This window comes from Panthera pardus, unplaced genomic scaffold (assembly GCF_024362965.1).
Source record: "Panthera pardus isolate Hobbes unplaced genomic scaffold, ASM2436296v1 HiC_scaffold_24, whole genome shotgun sequence".
NCBI lineage: Eukaryota > Metazoa > Chordata > Mammalia > Carnivora > Felidae > Panthera > Panthera pardus.
In genome coordinates, this window is record NW_026526810.1 from 63,148,044 (window position 1) to 63,166,768 (window position 18,725).

At 35.5% G+C, this 18,725-nt stretch overlaps 1 protein-coding gene across 1 annotated transcript; it reads right to left on the bottom strand.

Moving 5' to 3' along the window:
• Positions 1–7,271: 7,271 nt before the first annotated feature.
• Positions 7,272–12,560, bottom strand: LOC109255628 (olfactory receptor 4K1-like). Its single transcript, XM_053888709.1, has 2 exons — positions 12,550–12,560; positions 7,272–8,199 (listed from the first exon to the last, which is right to left on the bottom strand). Exons 1-2 carry the CDS (start codon positions 12,558–12,560, stop codon positions 7,272–7,274), a joined length of 939 nt encoding a protein of 312 aa, XP_053744684.1.
• Between the last annotated feature and the right edge of the window lie 6,165 nt (positions 12,561–18,725).

Consider the following 18,725-nt stretch of genomic DNA (forward strand, 5'->3'; position numbering starts at 1 on the left):
TATTAACTTCTCTTTAAATATTTGGTAGAATTCACCTCTGTATTCCTCTGGTTCTGGACTTTTGATTGTTGGTAGTTTTTTATTTACTGATTCAATTTCATTGTTAGTAATTGCTGTGTTCAAAATTTGTATTTCTTCCTGACTCAGTTTTGAGAGGTTATATGTTTCTAGGAATTTACTTGTTTTTTCTGGATTGTACCAGTTTGTTGTCATGTAATTTTTTCATAATATTCTTTTATAATCCTTTATATGTGTGGTGTTGAATATTATTTCTCCTCTGTCCCTTCTGATTTTATTTATGTAGGTTCTCCCTCTTTCTCCCTCCCTCTCTCTCTGCTTCTGTCTTTCTTCAGAATAAGTCTGGCTAACAATTTGCCAATTTTGTTTATCTCTTTAGAGAACCAACTCTTAGTTTCATTGAGCAGTTCTGATGTTGCTATTGTTTTTAGTATCTATTTCATTTATTTCTGCTTTAATCTTTATTACTTGCTTCCTCCTACTGTCTTTGGGCTTTTTTCTTCTTTTTCTAACTCCTCTAGATGTATGGTTAAGTTGTTTATTTGAGATTTTTTCTTCTTGATGTAGGCTTTTATTGCTCTAATCTTCCCTTTTAGAACAGCTTTTACTGCAGTCCAAAGATTTTGGACCATTGTGCTTTAATTTTGATTTGTCTCTATGTATTTTTTGATATCCTCTTTGATTTTTTGGTTGACTGTTCATTGTTTAGTATCATGTTATTTAACCTTTGTGTATTTGTATTCTTTCCAGATTTTTTCTTGTGGTTGATTTCTAGTTTCAAAGGTTGTGGTCAGAAAACATGCATATGATTTCAGTCGTTTTGCATTTTTTGAGACTTGTTTTGTGACCTGCTATGTGATCTGTTCTGGAGAATGTATTATGTGCATCTGAAAAGAATATGTGTTTCACTCTTCTTGGATGGAATGTTCTGAATATATCTATTAGATCCATTTGGTCCAATGTGTCATTCAAAGCCCACTGCTTCCTTATTGATTTTCTGCCTGGATGATCTATCCATAGATGTAAGTGGGGTGTTAAAGTGCCCTGCTATTATTGTATTACTATTGATTTCCTCCTTAAAATTTGTTAGTTGTTGCCTTTTGTATTTGGGTGTCTCCATGTTCAGTGCATAAATATTTACAATTATGTCTTCTTGTTGGATTGTTCCCTTTATGATTATGTAGTGTTCTTCTTTGTCTCTTTTTACAGTGTTTGTTTTAGTATACTTTGTTCAGTATAAGTTTTGCTATCCCATTTTTTTGGCTCCATTTGCCTAAGTGTTTTTCCATCCCTTCACTTTCTTTGTGTATATGTCTTTAAGTTGGATATGAATCTTTTGTAGGCAGCATATATATATAGATTTTGCTTTTTTAGCTCTTCAGTTGCCTTTTCATTGGAGCATTTATTCCATTACATTCCAAGTTACTGTTGATAGGTATGTACCTTTTATACCTCTTCGGCTGCAACCTCTGTACTAGTTTTTAGTAATTAATCTACCACTTTTATTTTGTTTATACCTGTGAAATTATTTTCTTTTCCTCATATTCTTACTCAAATTAATGACCTTTCCTTGCCTCTCATAGAATTCCATTTAATGTTTCTCATAAGGCTGCTGAACTCCTTTAACTTATGTTTGTCTGGGAAACTCCATCTCTCCTATTCTGAGTGATAGCCTTGCTGGATAGAATATTCTTGGTTGCAGGTTTTTTCTTTACAGATCTTTGAATCTTCAAGGTTTCTGCTGAAAAATAAGCTGATAGCTTTATGGGATTTCCCTTATATATAACTGTTTTCTTTTATTTTGCTGCTTTTAAACTTCTCTCTTTATCAGTACTTCTTGCTGTTTTAAGTATTATGTGTCTTGGTGTGGACCTCTTTAGGTTGATTTTGTTGGGGGGTTCTCTGTACCTCTTTGGTGGATGTCTGTTTTCCTTCTCCAGATTAAGGAAGTTTTCAGCTATTATTTCTTCAAATAAATTTTATGCCCCCTGTGTCTCTCATCTCCTTCTGGGATCTCTATAATGTGAAGGTTATTATGCTTGATGACATCACTGAGTTTTCCTAACATCATTTTTTTTTTTACTAGTTTCCTTTTTCTGTTCAGCTTGGTTGCTTGCCATTACTCTGTCCTCTAGCTCACTGATCCATTCTTCTACTTCCTCTAGTTTACTGTTTATTCCCTCTAGTGGCTTTTTAATTTCAGTTATTAAGTTCTTTATCTCTGGCTGGTTCTTTTATATGTATGTGTATATATACATAAACATACATATATACACATTTATATATGTGTTGAAGGTCTCACTGAGATCCTCTACTTTTTTTCCCAAGTCTAATAAGTATCTTTATGATCATTATTTGAATTTCCTATCAGGCATATTGTTTATCTCTGTTTCACTTAGCTCTATTGCTGTAATTTTGTCTTTGTCTTTCATTTTGGACGTCTTCCTCTGTCTTCTCACTTCTCATTTTGTCTCACTCTCTGTGTCTGTTTCAATGTATTAGGGAAATCAGCTACATCTCCTAATTTTTAACATAGTGGCCTTGTGTAGAAGTCCAATGGTTCCCTCTAGTACAGTGCCCTGTGTATCAGATAACCTGGTGTTTCATATTTGTCTCCTGTGTATGTTGTGTGTGCCTTACTGTTGTGGTTGAGCCTCAGTCCTATTGGCTGCAGTGACCCAGTTTGCCTCTTGTGGCCTAGGTTTCATTCCTGTACTATCAAGGGGCCAGTCTGAGGCTGTGTTGGGCTTGTAGTTGTGTCACACCAAGTGATTTATCTCAGCCCATTTGCTGGAACTGTGGCAGCACTGAACTGCAGGGCACTCTACCTATGTTACCTCTGAGAGGCTTTCATTGGTAGATGGGGCCTGCAGTCAGGACAGATGTCTACCCCCATTCTGTCTGTTGAGGTTTCAGTGACCCTAACTATAGAGCTATCTCCTTATGCTGCTTCCTGAGAGGTTTTTGTTGGTGGATGACGCTGGCAGTCATATTAGATATCTGCTCCCAGCCCACTGTTGGGGCTATAGTCAAACTGACGTATGTGGTTATCTTTGCCTCTTCCCAGAGCATGAGTCACTTTGGAGTGGTATTGGCCGGTCAAAGAGCCATAAGTTTCCACTTTAGATGGATTCCTGCTTAGTGGGGCAGATTTGAAGGTTCTCTTATAGGAGACAATGAGGGTTTAGTGCTCATTGTTAGCAGTGTATGTGCCAATGCTTAAAGTATGAGGACTGGCCTGAGTCACTTTGCAGGGGCTCCTTTGGGTGGGTTGGATGACGTGAATCAGCAAAAGAACAAGGGCAAGGAACATGGTGGCAAGCTTCATGGGGAGTGTTTTTTCTGGTCTCAGAGGGTGTCTGGGTATCTAGGCTTGGGGGAAGGGGGAGATAAATGGCACCCTTTAGTTCTTTTGTTCTTGGAGAAGTCTTCTAATGATCCCTACCCCTCCAGCACATTTTCTGAGATTAGTAAATAAATCACCTTCCCCTATATCCCAGGTGCTTTTCAAACTGCTGCTTCTATGCTGTATCTTGGAGGGGTTGTTTGTTATACTGGCTCTTTAAGGACAAGCACTCAGTTTCCTATCACCCTCTGTCTCTCTCAGAACAGGGCCCACTGATTTTTAAAGTTTCTGGTGTTAAGCCCCTACTAATTGTAATAACTTGCAGAATTTGGCCTCTGGTTTTCAAAGCCAAATGTAGGGGGACTAGTCTTCCCAGTGCAGGTCCCCCATGTCTGGAGTGTTTGGTATTGGGTCTGTTCCTCTCCCTTATCCATGCTTATGGTGTCCCTCCCTCTTGTGGTTAGTCTCACTGGTTAATTTGGTTCCTAACCAGGGCTCTTCCCTTCCTTCCATTTTTAGATGTGACTTCCTATCTGTGATTAACTGTGGAGTGTCTGTTCTAGCAGTCTTCAGTTCATTTACTGGGTTAGTTACATAGATGTGGCTGTTACCTAAGTGTATCTGTGGCCTGGAGGAAGTGAGCGTAGGATCTTCTTACTCCACCATCTCCCCACATTCCTCCTTATAACTTTGTTTTTTGAGTGATATTGGACTAAAAACTTTCCTTATTATATGATATGATACTTGTAAAATTGGAATCCAGGTTATTGTGGCTTCATTAAATGAGTGGAGGAATGTTCTCCCAATAAATAGTACAAGTAGCAGTCTCTATTTTCAGAGAGCACTCTTTTGCATAAAAAAAGTTACAGATTATCTTCTTTATTTATGACTTGCTTTAACCAGTTCTTAATGGGGACTATACTTCCTAGAGTCCATGCTGCCCAACATTATGCATATCTAATTTTGTGCTTCAGAACAGGGAGATACAGTACTCAAGAGAGAAGATCCCCAGAAATAAAATTACTGGGTCATGAATGCAAACACATTTTGATAAATACACTAAATTGCTTTCTAAAAACTGTTTAGTAAATTTTGACCAAATAGAACTTCCACAGTTCCAAATTTTCAGTCCTATTCAGTATTATTCTTTTGTTTTATCCTTTATCAATCTAATAGGGGGCATGACACATCTCTCTTGTTTTAATTAACATTTCATTACCTGTTAAATTGAATATTTTTCTATTTTTACTATTTGTATATTTTTTCTTTAGATTTGCTGCTTATTATATTTGACTCATAACTTTTATAAATAATTAAATAAGGTTGCCATTTGAAAGCTGATTTCTATAAGCACATGTTATGGATAGGAGAGTATATGCCAACTCTTGGTTGAATAATTCCTCGACCAGTGTGTCTTAATTTTAAACTGGTGAGAAGCATTAACACACCTACAGAAGGATTTTATATAGCCCTGAATGTATGGATAGATTGGAAGAGGAGTCACTGAGACAAAGCAAACAGTACCCATCCCAGCATTGTTCAAGTGGGTATTTCCCTGCCAGGCTACCAGAGCCTGATCATCTTCCATATGTCAGTCAAGTAACCAAAGCTAAATTTTAGCATAGATTCACCAATACCACTTACTAATAATTTGGTTTCTATTTCAATCATAATGTTCTATTTGATTTGACAATTTTCAATACCATTTGAGGGACACCTGGGTGGATCACGTGGTTAACATCTGACTTCAACTCAGGTCATGATATCTCAGTCCATGAGTTTGAGCCCCGCATTGGGCTCCATGCTGTCACGACAGCTCAGAACTTGGAGCCTGCTTCAGATTCTTTCTCCCTCGCTCTCTGCCCTTCCCCCATGTGCTCGCTGTCTCTCTCTCTCTCAAAATAAACATTAAAAAATTTAAAAAATACTATTTGACAAATTTATCCAATTTTCTTACAATTATTAAGTTATAATTTGTGGGTCTGTAAGTGTGTAGGCCAAAAATTGAACTGGGATGATTCATTAAGTTAATGCCAACTCTAAGGTGTTTTGGTGGCTGGCCCAGCTAAATGCCCTTTCTAGCTGTACCATTCTGCCATCCTTGTACAGAATAAGCCTTTTTTCATTTAAAACTTTAATGATTATCTGCTTCATTTGTATTCAGTCATTTCCATGAGACCTGATATGTTCATTAATCTTATTTATTTATCCGCAATACCTGGCATAAATTAATGTAAAAAATTGCATGAGGTTTCTTCAAGTTAAACAAAACTGAACATTACCACATTGAGATTATTAACTCTGTATCTGTTGTCTATTATCTATTATATCCTACTTGTCATTATTACCTAACCAATAATGAACATTTTTATAGCTATCTTGATTGGTTTGAAAGCCTTCGTTGAACATGGGATTATGACTTTTGCCTCTTTTGTAATACCTGTGATCGCTCATTTTAATATTATTCATACAGCCTGTTTTTAATCAGTGTTAGTTTATTCATGTAACATCCAATGAAGTAATCTCAAACATGAAAAACCAAATATGAAAACAAGATCAGAGTGCTACAGAATACAAGGACTCATATAAAAATCTGACACTTAGGTATGGACAATTTATGGAAATCAATGCTCTGGGTACTTGCATTCTCCTTATGACACTTGATGTATGTGCTTGCATGTTAAACTTCTAGCAGACTGACACATTTGGTAAGAAACAGAAAATGATTGTCTTAGGGACTCACAAACTATCCTAAGTAGTAAAAACAACACAGCCATATCTTCAGTTCAGAAACCACAAATCTGAACTTAAAGCTGGCATAAATGGAATAAACTCCTCTTGGCATGGATTTGGTGATGGATTGATGATTCTGTGACTAATAAGGGACTGAATCCATCATGTTCACATTCCTTCTCCTATTCTTTCCATGATTTATTAGTATTCTTCTTAAGTTTCACTTAAAATTTGAGAAAAATAAGTATGGGATATATTTTCTAATCAATAATATACATACTTACTGTTACTGCTTTGAAATATTCACTCTGAATTAATATTAATGAACAAACTCACTATTCAAATACCCTGTAGTCTTTTTCAGCTGATGGTAGGTTTATTACCAGTGGTATGATAGTCTGTATATTTAAGTGCTAGAACATTTCTCCCAGAAGGTGTAAGAGTACTCCTATAATTTGAACTATGAACTTGGTGATATTTATTGATGTGCTGTTTGTTTCAAAGCCAAAGTAGCAAAACTCAGTACTATAATTGACACTGTAGTATTTTAGGTATTTAAAATTTAGCAAAATGGTAATTATTATAAAAACATGATTTATAATTGTCAGTGGCTTCTTTGTGAATGTGGGATATTTGCAGCTATTTATAGGGGCCAAGTTAATAGGTGAAATATTGATAAAATATACTGATAAAAGTAGAGGAGACTTTTTGTTTTTGAAATTTATTGTCAAATTGGTTTCCATACAACACCCAGTGCTCATCCCAAAAGGTGCCCTCGGAGTCTTAATATAGCCTGTCATGTCAAAGCATATTCTGTTTTTAACTCAAAGAATGCTACCCCAATCAAGTCAGATGTGTTAACAAATCTGCTTTAATATGGAGGTGATTTCAAAATGCTACAGGATGCTTTTTTAAACAATGCCTATATAAGGAGGAAAAAACTACTTAGGAATTTTAATATATGTTGTTGATTGTTTCAGGGAAGATGAGATGAGCCACAGAATATTGAAACTGGTATAATATGAGATTCTGCACTTCATTTACAACTTCAGATAACTAGAGATAGGTTCTATAATAGTGAAAGACTAATTGTGATAGAAACACAACAATAAAATCACCTATGTGCATTACAAAGGACAATAATTAAGGATTTGTGTTACTATCTCACAATTGTCTAAAAGACTTGCTTAGAACCCACATGTCGGTTCCGTAGCTTTTTCATGGCTTCCTTTACATCTTTATTCCTCAATGTGTAGATCATGGGGTTAAGGACAGGAGTGAAGACAGTAAAAAACACAGAAATAAATTTATCAATTGGGAAGCTTTCAAAAGGCCAAATATAAATGAAGATTAATGGGCCAAAGAACAAAACCACAACAGTGATGTGGGCAGACAGGGTGGAAAGTGCCTTGGATGTCCCACCAGAGGCTTGCTGATGGACAGTAGCAAGGATGATAGTATAAGAAATGAGCAAAAGGAGGAAGCAGATAAGAGAGAGCAGGCCACTGTTGGTTAGCACAAGGATCTCTAAAACATATGTTTCTAAGCAGGCAAGCTTGATCACAAGGGGAAGGTCACAAAAGAAATTGTCTACCTTATTGGGTCCACAGAAAGGAAGATTGACTGTGAATGCCAGGTGGCTGGCTGAATGCAGAATACCAATGGTCCAGGAGACTCCCACCAGAATAGTGCACACCCTTCGGCTCATGACGGTAATGTAGTGCAGAGGTTTGCAAATAGCAATATATCTATCATAGGCCATGGCAACAAGAAGCACCATCTCACTACCCCCAAAAACATGCAAGAAAAAGATTTGTGACATGCATCCCTGGAAGGTGATGGTCTTGTGTTCATTGAGGAAGTCTGCAATCATCTTGGGAGTGGCAAATGTAGCCTGACACACATCAATAAAGGAGAGATTGCTAAGAAGAAAATACATTGGGGAATGTAAGCGAGAGTCTGTAATTACTGTGAGGATGATAAGGATGTTTCCCAAAACCGCAGCTCCATAAAACACAGAGAAGAAAAAGAAGAGGAAGAGTTGAATATCTTGAGAGCTAGACAGGCCCAACAAAATGAATTCAGTAACCACTGATTTATTGCTCCATCCATTAACTGACTCTGGGCTGCTGAAGTTATCTATAGGAAAGAAAAATAATTAAAAATGGATAATAAGCCCTTTACCATATTGCAAATCAAGTAGATGTTTCAGTTCTAATAATTATAAAAATAATATGGTGAGGCTATAGGAAAATAATTATTCACATTACTGTTAGGAATTGATATTTTCCCTGTGATTATTTACATAATTATATGAATTGTACTTCACTTTTTGCATGTATGGGTTGGCACGAGAGGGAAAGAGAGAGGGAGAGAAGGAGAAAAAGAAAGATAGTTATTTATCTAACATGAAGTCAGTGTGGAAGGACGGAAGGTGTTGAGTATTTGCCTCTGGATTCTGACGTGTGTTTGAGGAAGAGTTCAAGGTCCCTATAATACTTTTAAAGATACATATGCTATACTTACACATTCAGATTTTGAATAGCAGAAAATGAGCCTGATGCCTTTTACAGAATCTTGAAGGGAGAGAAAATTTAGGCCAAATGTAAAGAGATGGAAATCAGCCCAGTTAATGTGGTAAATGATATCAGAGAAATGGAGTGAGATGTGGCCATGTATTTGAAATATCTGCGGTTAAAGAGAGAGTTAGAGAAATTGTGACAAACTAAATTAGTGTGAGCAACAGATTGCATTCACTTTTCTATATTAAAACAATTAAGTTTTATAGCAGTTAATTATACTATTAAGCAGTGAAAATGTATCTTCCCAGAACCTGAGAAGCACACATTTTTTAAATGAAAAATTATTCTTTTAGAAAAATGGGAAATGGATACAAGCAAGCATCACAGAGTACAACAAATAGCCGATGGCCGTTTTAAGAGATGTGCAATCTCACTGGGAACTAAAGAAATAAGATTTCAATTAAAAAATATATCCATCAGTAGAAGAATTGATAAAGATTATATGCATACATACACATATACACACAGTGACTATTATTTAGCCATAAGAAGTACAAGATGTGGACATTTGCAACAACATGGATGTACCTAAAGGGTATAATTCTAAGTAAAATAAGTCAATAGGATTTGAAAGGTAAATGCCATATGATTTCACTTATATGTAGAACTGAAAAAAGAAACATAAATGAATGTATAAGGAAGGTATACATATATATATTAAACACACACACACCTAATGGAATATCACTCAGCCATAAAATAGGATGACATCTTGCCATTTGTGGCAACATGCATGGACCCAGAGGGTATTATGCTATGTGAAATAAGTCCAACTGAGAAAAACAAAACAAATGAATAAACAAGCAAAAAAAATAGTCTTCTAATATAACAATTACACTATTTATTTTTTTCAATGATTTCCCTTTTATAACAATTGAATGTAATACTAATTTAGTCTGCTCATCAAAGATGAGACTGAATGTAATTTTAATTAGCATAATGTTTCTCTCATGAACTTATCGCAATAACAAAAGTATTTTCCAAAGCCTACTGAATATCATAATTGGTGTAATTAATTCATTCAACAAATATTCTAGATTACTGCTCTATAACGTACACTTTTATAGATTCTGGAGACAAAGCAATGAAAGAAAAAGAAAACAGAAGTGTTTGACCTGCATGTAGCCTACATTCTAAAGGTGGTGGCTGGGCTGGCAGAGGTGATTAAAAATAAATAAAATATATATTTATGTCAGTTTGTGACTAGGTTTATGGGAAAAAATCAGAGCAAAGGCATATGGACTGACCAGGTGATCAGAGAAAGCCATCACTAGGAGGGTTACATTTTCTCCTACACTGGGAAATTAAGAGCAAGCCTTGACACAAAGGGCATAATAGCAAGCTTGGGCAATAACTTATTCATGTGAAATAAGCTTTCTCTTGGGAAACATAAGTATAATTTTGGCATATCTGTTAGAAATTAAATGAATGAGAATTTGACTTTTACCTTATTATGGAATTAACATGCATAATTATCTTTTCTGAATAGTATTCTACCTCATAGGCTTAAATATGTCCACAGTTTTCAGGAACTATAAATTCAGTCTTTTCAATAAGGACCTGTATTTAAAACTATCCCTTTTATTTTCTAGAATGAAATATGTACATAATAAAAATTTATTTCCAAGTTTTCATTTCCATATATATACACCTATAAACAGATTTGAACGGCGATTTATTTTCATTCAAATGTGCCAGTTTTTTCATTCAAAATTAAAATGAAATAATTTGTGATTTCCAGAAGGAATCCTTTGAAATGAAGGTCATGGTCAGATCTCAGAAGCTGGGAAGAGTTCCCTGTGTGTCTATATTAACACTCAGTGACAACTAGTTGAGATGATTTATTTATTCATGACATGACTTTCAAGCATTGAGGCAATTTAAAAATATAAAAATTACTAATTATTTTTTTAATAATACCTCATAGAATCTTATGCCTTTTGAAACCTCTTTTTGTATTATAGCTCTGTATGTACAAGGCCTGAAGAGAGTTTGCCAAGTGATAAATCTATTAACCAAAGTTTTCTGATCTTAAACCATTCCTCTTTGTCTACAGTTAGTTTTACTGAAGTGACTTCATTTAGTTCTAGAATTACAGGCAGAATTTCTCTAAAACCATTCTAAAATGATTTTTTTCCATATTGAGATAATCATATTCTTATTCACACTTGTGTAATCAGTCAGTCTTCATAGAAAGGCAGATAGTGAAAATTTCCACAGTATGCCATAATATAAATAGCACAAGTTTGAGATCAGAAAATCTGAGTTCAATTCCTGGCTTCACTACTAACTCTTTTTATTAGTGTTTATCCATTAGTTCCAGCTTATTGATCACCTACTATGATTATATGCCAAGCACTCTGTAGGCCTGCAGATATAATGATAATCAAAACAGAGAGGATACTTATCTTCATGTAATCACTGCAATTCTCTGAACTTTGTGTTTGTTACAGCATACATTTGAAAGAGGTGTGCAAACTATGAAGTGATAAATATTAGTTGAGTGAGCATACTATTGTGTTTAAAAATCAGATAATAAAATTTTACCTCTACTCAGGTAAAGTCAATCTGAATGTGAAAATATCTGCTTCTGAGAAGATTAACAATCTATGAGATTTTAAAAAATGAAAAATAAGATTAAAATAAAAGAAAGAAATAATTTTTCATTAATAAATTTATATAATTTATTATAACAATGAAATGAAAGTTTGACAAAAAGGAGATACTTAAAAAGAGCCAGGTAGTGTTCTTTACAGATGTCTGTATTCATTTGTAGTTACTTCTACTCTTTAGAGTTCTTTTTTTTCTTAACTTTTTTTATGTTTATTTTTGAGACAGAGAGACCGAGAAAGAGACAGAGTGTGAGTGGGGGAAGGGCAGAGAGAGAGGGAGACACAGAATCTGAAGCAGGCTCCAGGCTCCTGGCTGTCAGCCCAGAACCTGATGCAGGGCTCAAACTCAGGAACTGCGAGATCATGCATGACCTGAGCCAATGTCAGATGCTTAGCCAACTGAGCCACCCAGACACCACTGGTCTTTAGAGTTATTAAGCTCTAACCTATAAATGAAAATAGGGTAAACCAAGCTAGCTATCCTTGTGAAAAAGAGAAAGGAATTTTTTAATGTTTCATTATGATATTTATTTCATATTTAGAATACAGAGTTAAATAGTGCCCTGTCTTGAACATCAGGCTATCCTAGAAATAATCTTTCTTGGTTCCTGACTTTGGAAACTAACCAATTGGAAATTTCTACCTAAGATGAAAATACACTGAAAGCAAAACCAGACTTCCATTTAAAAAGAAATGTGAAATTTATATGTGGTAATTTTTGGACTCAGAAATTTATTTTTCTGAGCCAGAAGTTTAAAAGTATTCCAGTTAAACAGAAAAACAGAAGTTTACAAACAGGAGGTCAAATTGTTGAAGTTTCTTTGGGTGAAGCTCTAGGTTTTTTGGCTCAGATTCATAAACACAATAATGTTTTTTGTTATGGTTCTAGAGAGGAAAGAGTCAATGAAAAGAGTCAATGGAAGACATGGAAGAGAAAGAAGATAGCCTCACAGGAAAGAACTATATTTATATAAGGAAATTTGCTTCTTGCCCCTGTGTATATAGTTAAATTGGAGAAAGGCTTTTGGATATGAAGGACTCAATTTAGTTGCCTTACACTGATATATGACTAATAATTACATAAATATGTATGATACAAGAGACTGCAAAAGAATAGAATTTGGAAAAGGTCCTTAATAAGAAAGAAAGATCAAATTATAGTATTCTATATTGGTAAAACGCTGGAAAGAAAGAGCTTCTGCTAATCATAACAGCCAGAATTTTCTTAGTCAACTTCATACAAAGCACTGTGCTAAACACTTCATCCATTATCTCATTTATTCTTACAACAATGGCACAAAAGAAGTACTATTATAATCCTAACTATACAGCTAAATCTTAGCAGTACAATTAGTGTCATCAGGGCATAGTGCTAGTCAGTAGGAATTCTGTACCCAAAAAACACATATTTAACCACTACATATATTACTATATTACTAATATATTACTTACTTAATTATATATATTACCTGATAACTAAGAATCTATCAGGGGAAGTCTACCTGGTTATTAAAATGACAGTTTTGTGCCCCATTCTATTCTCTATCATTATCTCTGTACTTTGAAAATTATATACCAATATGCTTACTTCTTCCTGGGTGTCTCAGTCTGTCACCTGTGTTAGCAGTGACAATAACCAGACATAGTCTGATATTTTGTTTCAGATTTTAGAATCTCATCAACAAGCTCCAAATTCTCATGCTCAAGAAATCCAAGTCATCTTAATTCTAGTAATAAGTTTAACCTAGAAACCCTTTAACTCTCCAAATGATAACCTTTATATTTAATTTTTTGCCTGATGTGATTAATTTCCACATACCAATTTTGAGAAAAATCCCAGGAGAGTAATAACAGGTTGAAAAAGATAAATCTCCAAACTTTTCTTTTTAAAGACTGAGTCACAAAAGCCCATAAAACAAGTATTAAAATACCATAGTACATGCTATATATCTTAGATAACCAGTACCATGGATTGCAGTAGCCAATTAACGAACTTCCTTTATGAAGTGAAGTCATCTTGCTGTGGGAGTTATTAACACAATTTCAGTTGGTTTACCCAAAAACTAGATGGTAAGAATTTTTAAATTGTCTATAATTACAAATGTGGCATATATCACAAGGGGGAAATTTAGTGACCCAGAAGCTTACAACAGCTACATTTACTCTCATTTAATAATCAGTTTCCCTTCATGTGATTTCTTTTCCATTGTTTAGAGTGACTGTGCCCATAAGCACTAGGTCTTATGCTCAGAACCTGAAGGAAATCTAATCAGAAAAAATGAAATCTGACAGTGGGGCTAAGAGAATTGGAATTTTGTTTTTTCTAATTCTTCACTTCTTTCTTTTCATGGAAATATTTATGATTAAGTTTTTAAACTCCATACTACACAATATGCTACCAAAAAAACCCTCTAACTTTTTCAGTTGTCATTGCTCAACACCTGGCAATACATTAGAATCAAAAAGAAAGCTTATTTGGGCATACATGGATTGAACTGCTTATGTACACATAGCTTGTTTTTTAACATTGTGGAAAGATATTTCAGAGCAATAGAGGGGCTAAAAGGGTCTACAGAGAAGAGCAGGTTACAGAGAGAACATACTTAATGTTGAGACACAGAGGAACTGCCCCGAAAATTTGGCAAGTCTAATGGAGGAGCCCCGACTTCTCTTAGTTCTTAGCTAATAGACCACATACCTTCTTGGCATATTCCCCTTAATATTTCACAGATACTTCAGTTCTTCTGTTTCCAAACCTGTTTGTCCTTTACTCTGCCCCATCCCAGCTAATGGCATTTCTCTTTCCTGTGATTATTGTCAGAAACTTAGCACCTCCTTTTCTTCAGTTCCTTTTCAACCCTGCTTTGCCTTCCCCCCAAATATTCCTGATTTATCTACTTACTTCCCTCTTAACTCCATGGCTAAACCTTTGTTACCTTTCCCGTTAAGTGTCTCAAAGGCCTTCTAATGGTTTCTACCTTGTACCATTGATGTTTTCCAATCAGGCTTGTAATGCAATATACTTCCCTCTGCGGACTGCCTTTGCTGCATTCCAAAAGTTTTGGACAGTCATGTTTTCATTTTAATTTGCTTCCATGTATTTTTTTTGTTTCTTCTTTAATTTCCTGGTTAACCCATTCATTCTTTAGTAGGACGTTTAGTAGGATGTTAAGCTTTGTATATTTGAGGGCTTTCCAAATTTTTCCTTGTGGTTGACTTCAGGTTTCATAACATTGTGGTCTGAAAATATGCATGGTATGATCCTGATCTTTTTGTTCTTGTTGAGGGCTGATTTGTGACACAGTATGTTATCTATTCAGAAGAAGGTTCCATGTGCACTTGCAAAGAATGTGTATTCTGCTGATTTAGGATGAGATGGTCTCAATTTATCTGTTAAGTGTGTCATTCAAAGCCATTGTTTCCTTATTGATTTTCTGTTTAGCTGATCTGTCCATTGCTGTAAGAGGGATGTTAAAGTCCCCTACTATTATTGCCTAGGTTTCTTTATGTTTATTATTAACTGATTTATATATTTGGGTTCCTCCAATTTGGGGGCATAGGTATTTATAATTGTTAGCTTTTCTTGATGGATAGACCCCTTAATTATAGTATGATGCCATTCGTAATCTCTTATTATAGTCTTTGGTTTAAAATTTAGTTTGTCTGTTGTGAGTATAGCTACTCCAGCTTTCTGTTGGCATCCATGAGCATAATAGGTATTTTTATGTCCCTTTACTTTCAATCTGCAGGTGTCTTTAGGTCTAAAATTAGTCTCTTATAGGCAGCATATAGATGGATCTTGTTTTTTATCCATTCTGATAACCTATGTCTTTTGATTGGAGAATTTAGTCTATTTACATTCACAGCAATTATTGAAAGTTATGAGTTTAGTGCCGCTGTGTCACCTGTAGAGTTGGTGTGTCTGGTGATGTTCTCTCCTCCATTCTGTCTGTTGCTCTTAGTCTTTTATTTCTCCACTCAAAGAGTCTCCTTAAAATTTCTTGCAGGGATGGTTTAGTGGTCACAAACTCCCTTAGTTTTTGTTTGGGAAAATCTTCCTCTCTCCTTCTATTCTGAACGACAGCCTTGCTGCATAACGAATTCTTGGCTGCATATTTTTCCGATTCAGCACATTGAATATATCCTGCCATCCATTTCTGACCTGCCAAGTTTCTGTGCACAGATCTGCTGCAAACCTAACCTGTCTTCCCTTTTAGGTTAAGGATTTTTTTCCCTTGCTGCCTTCAGGATTCTTTCCTTGTCTGTGTATTTTATAAATTTGACTATGATATGCCTTAGTGATGGTCAACTTTGTTGAATCTAATGGGAGTTCTCTGTGCTACTTGGATTTTAATGTCTGCGTTCTTCCCCAGGTTAGGGAAGTTTTCAGCTGTAATTTGTTTAAGTAAACTTTCTGCCCCTTTTTCTCTCTCTTCATCTTCTGGGATTCCTATGATACAAATTTTATTACGTCTTAATAAGTCGCTGAGATCCCTAAGTCTACCTTTGTAATCCTTTACCTTTCTTTCCTTTTTCTTTTCAGATTCCTTATTTTCCATAGTTTTCTTTTTTTAAGATTATTTATTTTTAAGAGAGAGAACAAGTGGGGAGAGGCAGAGAAAGAGGGAGAAAGAGATCCCAAGCAGGCTTCATGCTGCCAACACGGACCCTGACATGGAGCTTGATCTCACTACCCATGAGATGAAATCAAGAGTCAGATGATCAGTCTACTGAGCCACCCGGGTACTCAGCCATAATGTTATTTTCTGTATCATTCTTTCCTTTGCTTTGTCAATCCTCATTTTTATGGCATCCACTGGGTTTGCATCTTGGTTATAGCAATTTTGATTTCAGCTTCACTAGATTTTAGTTCTTTTGTCAGTCTCTTCAACAAATGGTGTTGGGAAAGCTGGACAGCAACATGCAGGAGAGTAATATTGAACCATTTTCTTATACCACTCAAAAATAAATCCAAAATGGATGAAAGACCTAAATGTGAAATAAGAAACATCAAAGTCCTAGAGAAGAACACAGGCAGCAACTTCTTTGACCTCAGCCATAGCAACTTCTTACTAGACAAATCACTGGAAGCAAGGGAAACAAAAGCAAAAATGAACTAATGGGACTTCATCAAGATAAAAACTTCTGCACTGCAAAAGAAACAAGCAACAAAACTAAAAGCAGTCAATGGAATTGGAGACAATGTTTAGAAATGACATATCCTATAAAGGGTTAGTATCCAAAGTCTATATAGAACTCATCAATCTCAACACCCACCCCTGCAAAAAAAAAAAAAAAAAAAAAAAGAAGAAGAAGAAGAAATGGGCAGAAGACATGAAATTTTGCTTTTCCAAAGAAGACATCCAGATGGCTAACAGATACATGAAAAATGTTCAGCATCACTCATCATCAAGGAAATACAAATCAAAACCCCTATGAGAAACCATCTCACACCTGCCGAATGGCAAAAATTAACAACATAAGAAGCAACAGGTATTGGTGAGAATGTGGAGAAAGGGGGAACCCTTTTGCATTGTTGGTGGGAATGCAAACTGGTGCACCCACTCTGGAGAACAGTATGGAGGTCCCTCAAATAAACTACAAATAGAACTACCCTGTGATTCAGCAATTGCACTAGTAGGTATTTACCCAAAGGATACAAAAATACAGATTCAAAAGGATACATGCACCCCAATGTTTATAGCAGCATTATCAAAAATATCCAATCTATGGAAAGATCCCAAATATGCATGGATTAATGAATGGATAAAGAAGGAGTGGGGCATATATATGTTGGAATATTAATCACCCATCAAAAAGGATGAAATCTTGCCATTTGCAAGGACGTGGATGGAGGTAGAATGCATTATGCTAAAAGAAATAAGTCAATCAGAGAAAGACACCATGATTTCACTCATTTGGAATTTAAGAAACCAAACAGATGAACATATGGGAAGGATGGAAAAAAAGAGAGGGAAATAAATCACAAGAGACTCTTAATGTTAGAGAACAAACTGAGGGTTGATGGAGGGAGGTGGTGGGGGATGGGCTAGACTGGTGATGGGTATTAAAGAGAGTACTTGTTGTGATGAGCACTGCAAGTTATATGTGATGAATCACTGAATTCTCCTGAAACCAGTATTGTACTCTATGTCGATTAATTAATATTTAAATAAAAATTGAAAGGGAGAGGAGAGGAGAAGGGAGGAGAGGAAGATCATTTCACTGAACAGTTTTATCTGCACACCCTTCTCTCTGTCATACTCCCAATTTTTAATTTTTTTATCTCATATTATTTGCTCCCTTCATAACACTCATGACAATTTATTTTATTTACATTTGTTTACATGTTGGTGTTGTTTTTCCGTCTCACCTCTATACCCCAAGACTGTTGGCTTACATCTGAGTCTCTCAGTTAAGTATTATACCTGGCACAGAACTGAGCAATGGTATATGCTGAAATGATAGTATTGATTCAGTGACTAATTGAATGTGTAGTTGGCCTTGAAATGGTTACTTATTTTTATGAAATGCTACAAAGCTTTGTTGTTTTGAGAATGTCACATGAATGGGATCATATGTTTCCTCTTCATACTGGATTTTTTTTTTACCTGACATAATGCCTTTGAGATTCATTTATAAATCAATAGTTGCTTCCTTTTTTTGCTGAGTACTATTATATTCCATCTCTGGACTCGGTCGTATGTCTAGTTCTGTCCAAAAGGATAATAGAAAGCACAAAAGTATTTTGCATTGCAGCTGCCCTTTCTTGTCTCCATTAAAATCTTGAGGCCACGATGTGAATAAGTGCAAGCTGGTCTTCTAAGGCATAAGAAGCAATAGTGTGCTGGCAAATATTTAAGAATTGGTTCTAGGTGCAGCTGGGTTAGGGCACAGGAGGGCCCTGACTTGTAGTGTTTCCTTGTGTCTGTGATCTAAATACTCATACCATGGTCGATTTCAAGCCACCAACAGGTTATCCCCCACCTTAATAATCAGCTCTCAAGGACTGATTTAAGCAGCTTCAGCTAACCACAAATGAGAGGCCATATGGAGAAAATTGAGGTGCCTTGGCTAATAGCAAGCTCCAATGGCCAACTTGCCAGCCACCAACTATGTGAGTGAGGTCATTGTTAATCTTCCAGTTTCCAGACTCACCAGGCAGTATAGCAGAGATCAGACTTGCTGGCCCAGACCAGAAAAAGAACCCAATGGGTTTGTGATTAAATATAAAATGCATGTTGTTTTATTTATTTATTAAGTACTTGTGTTTGTTTTATGAGCCAATAATTTTAATATACTATAATCAGGTATACATAAGGTTCAGCAGAGACACAATAATACTTATACTAAAAAAGAATTTTTTTTCTTTCAAGTTTTTATTTAAATTCCAGTCACTTAACATACAGTATAATATAGTTTCTGTTGTAGGAT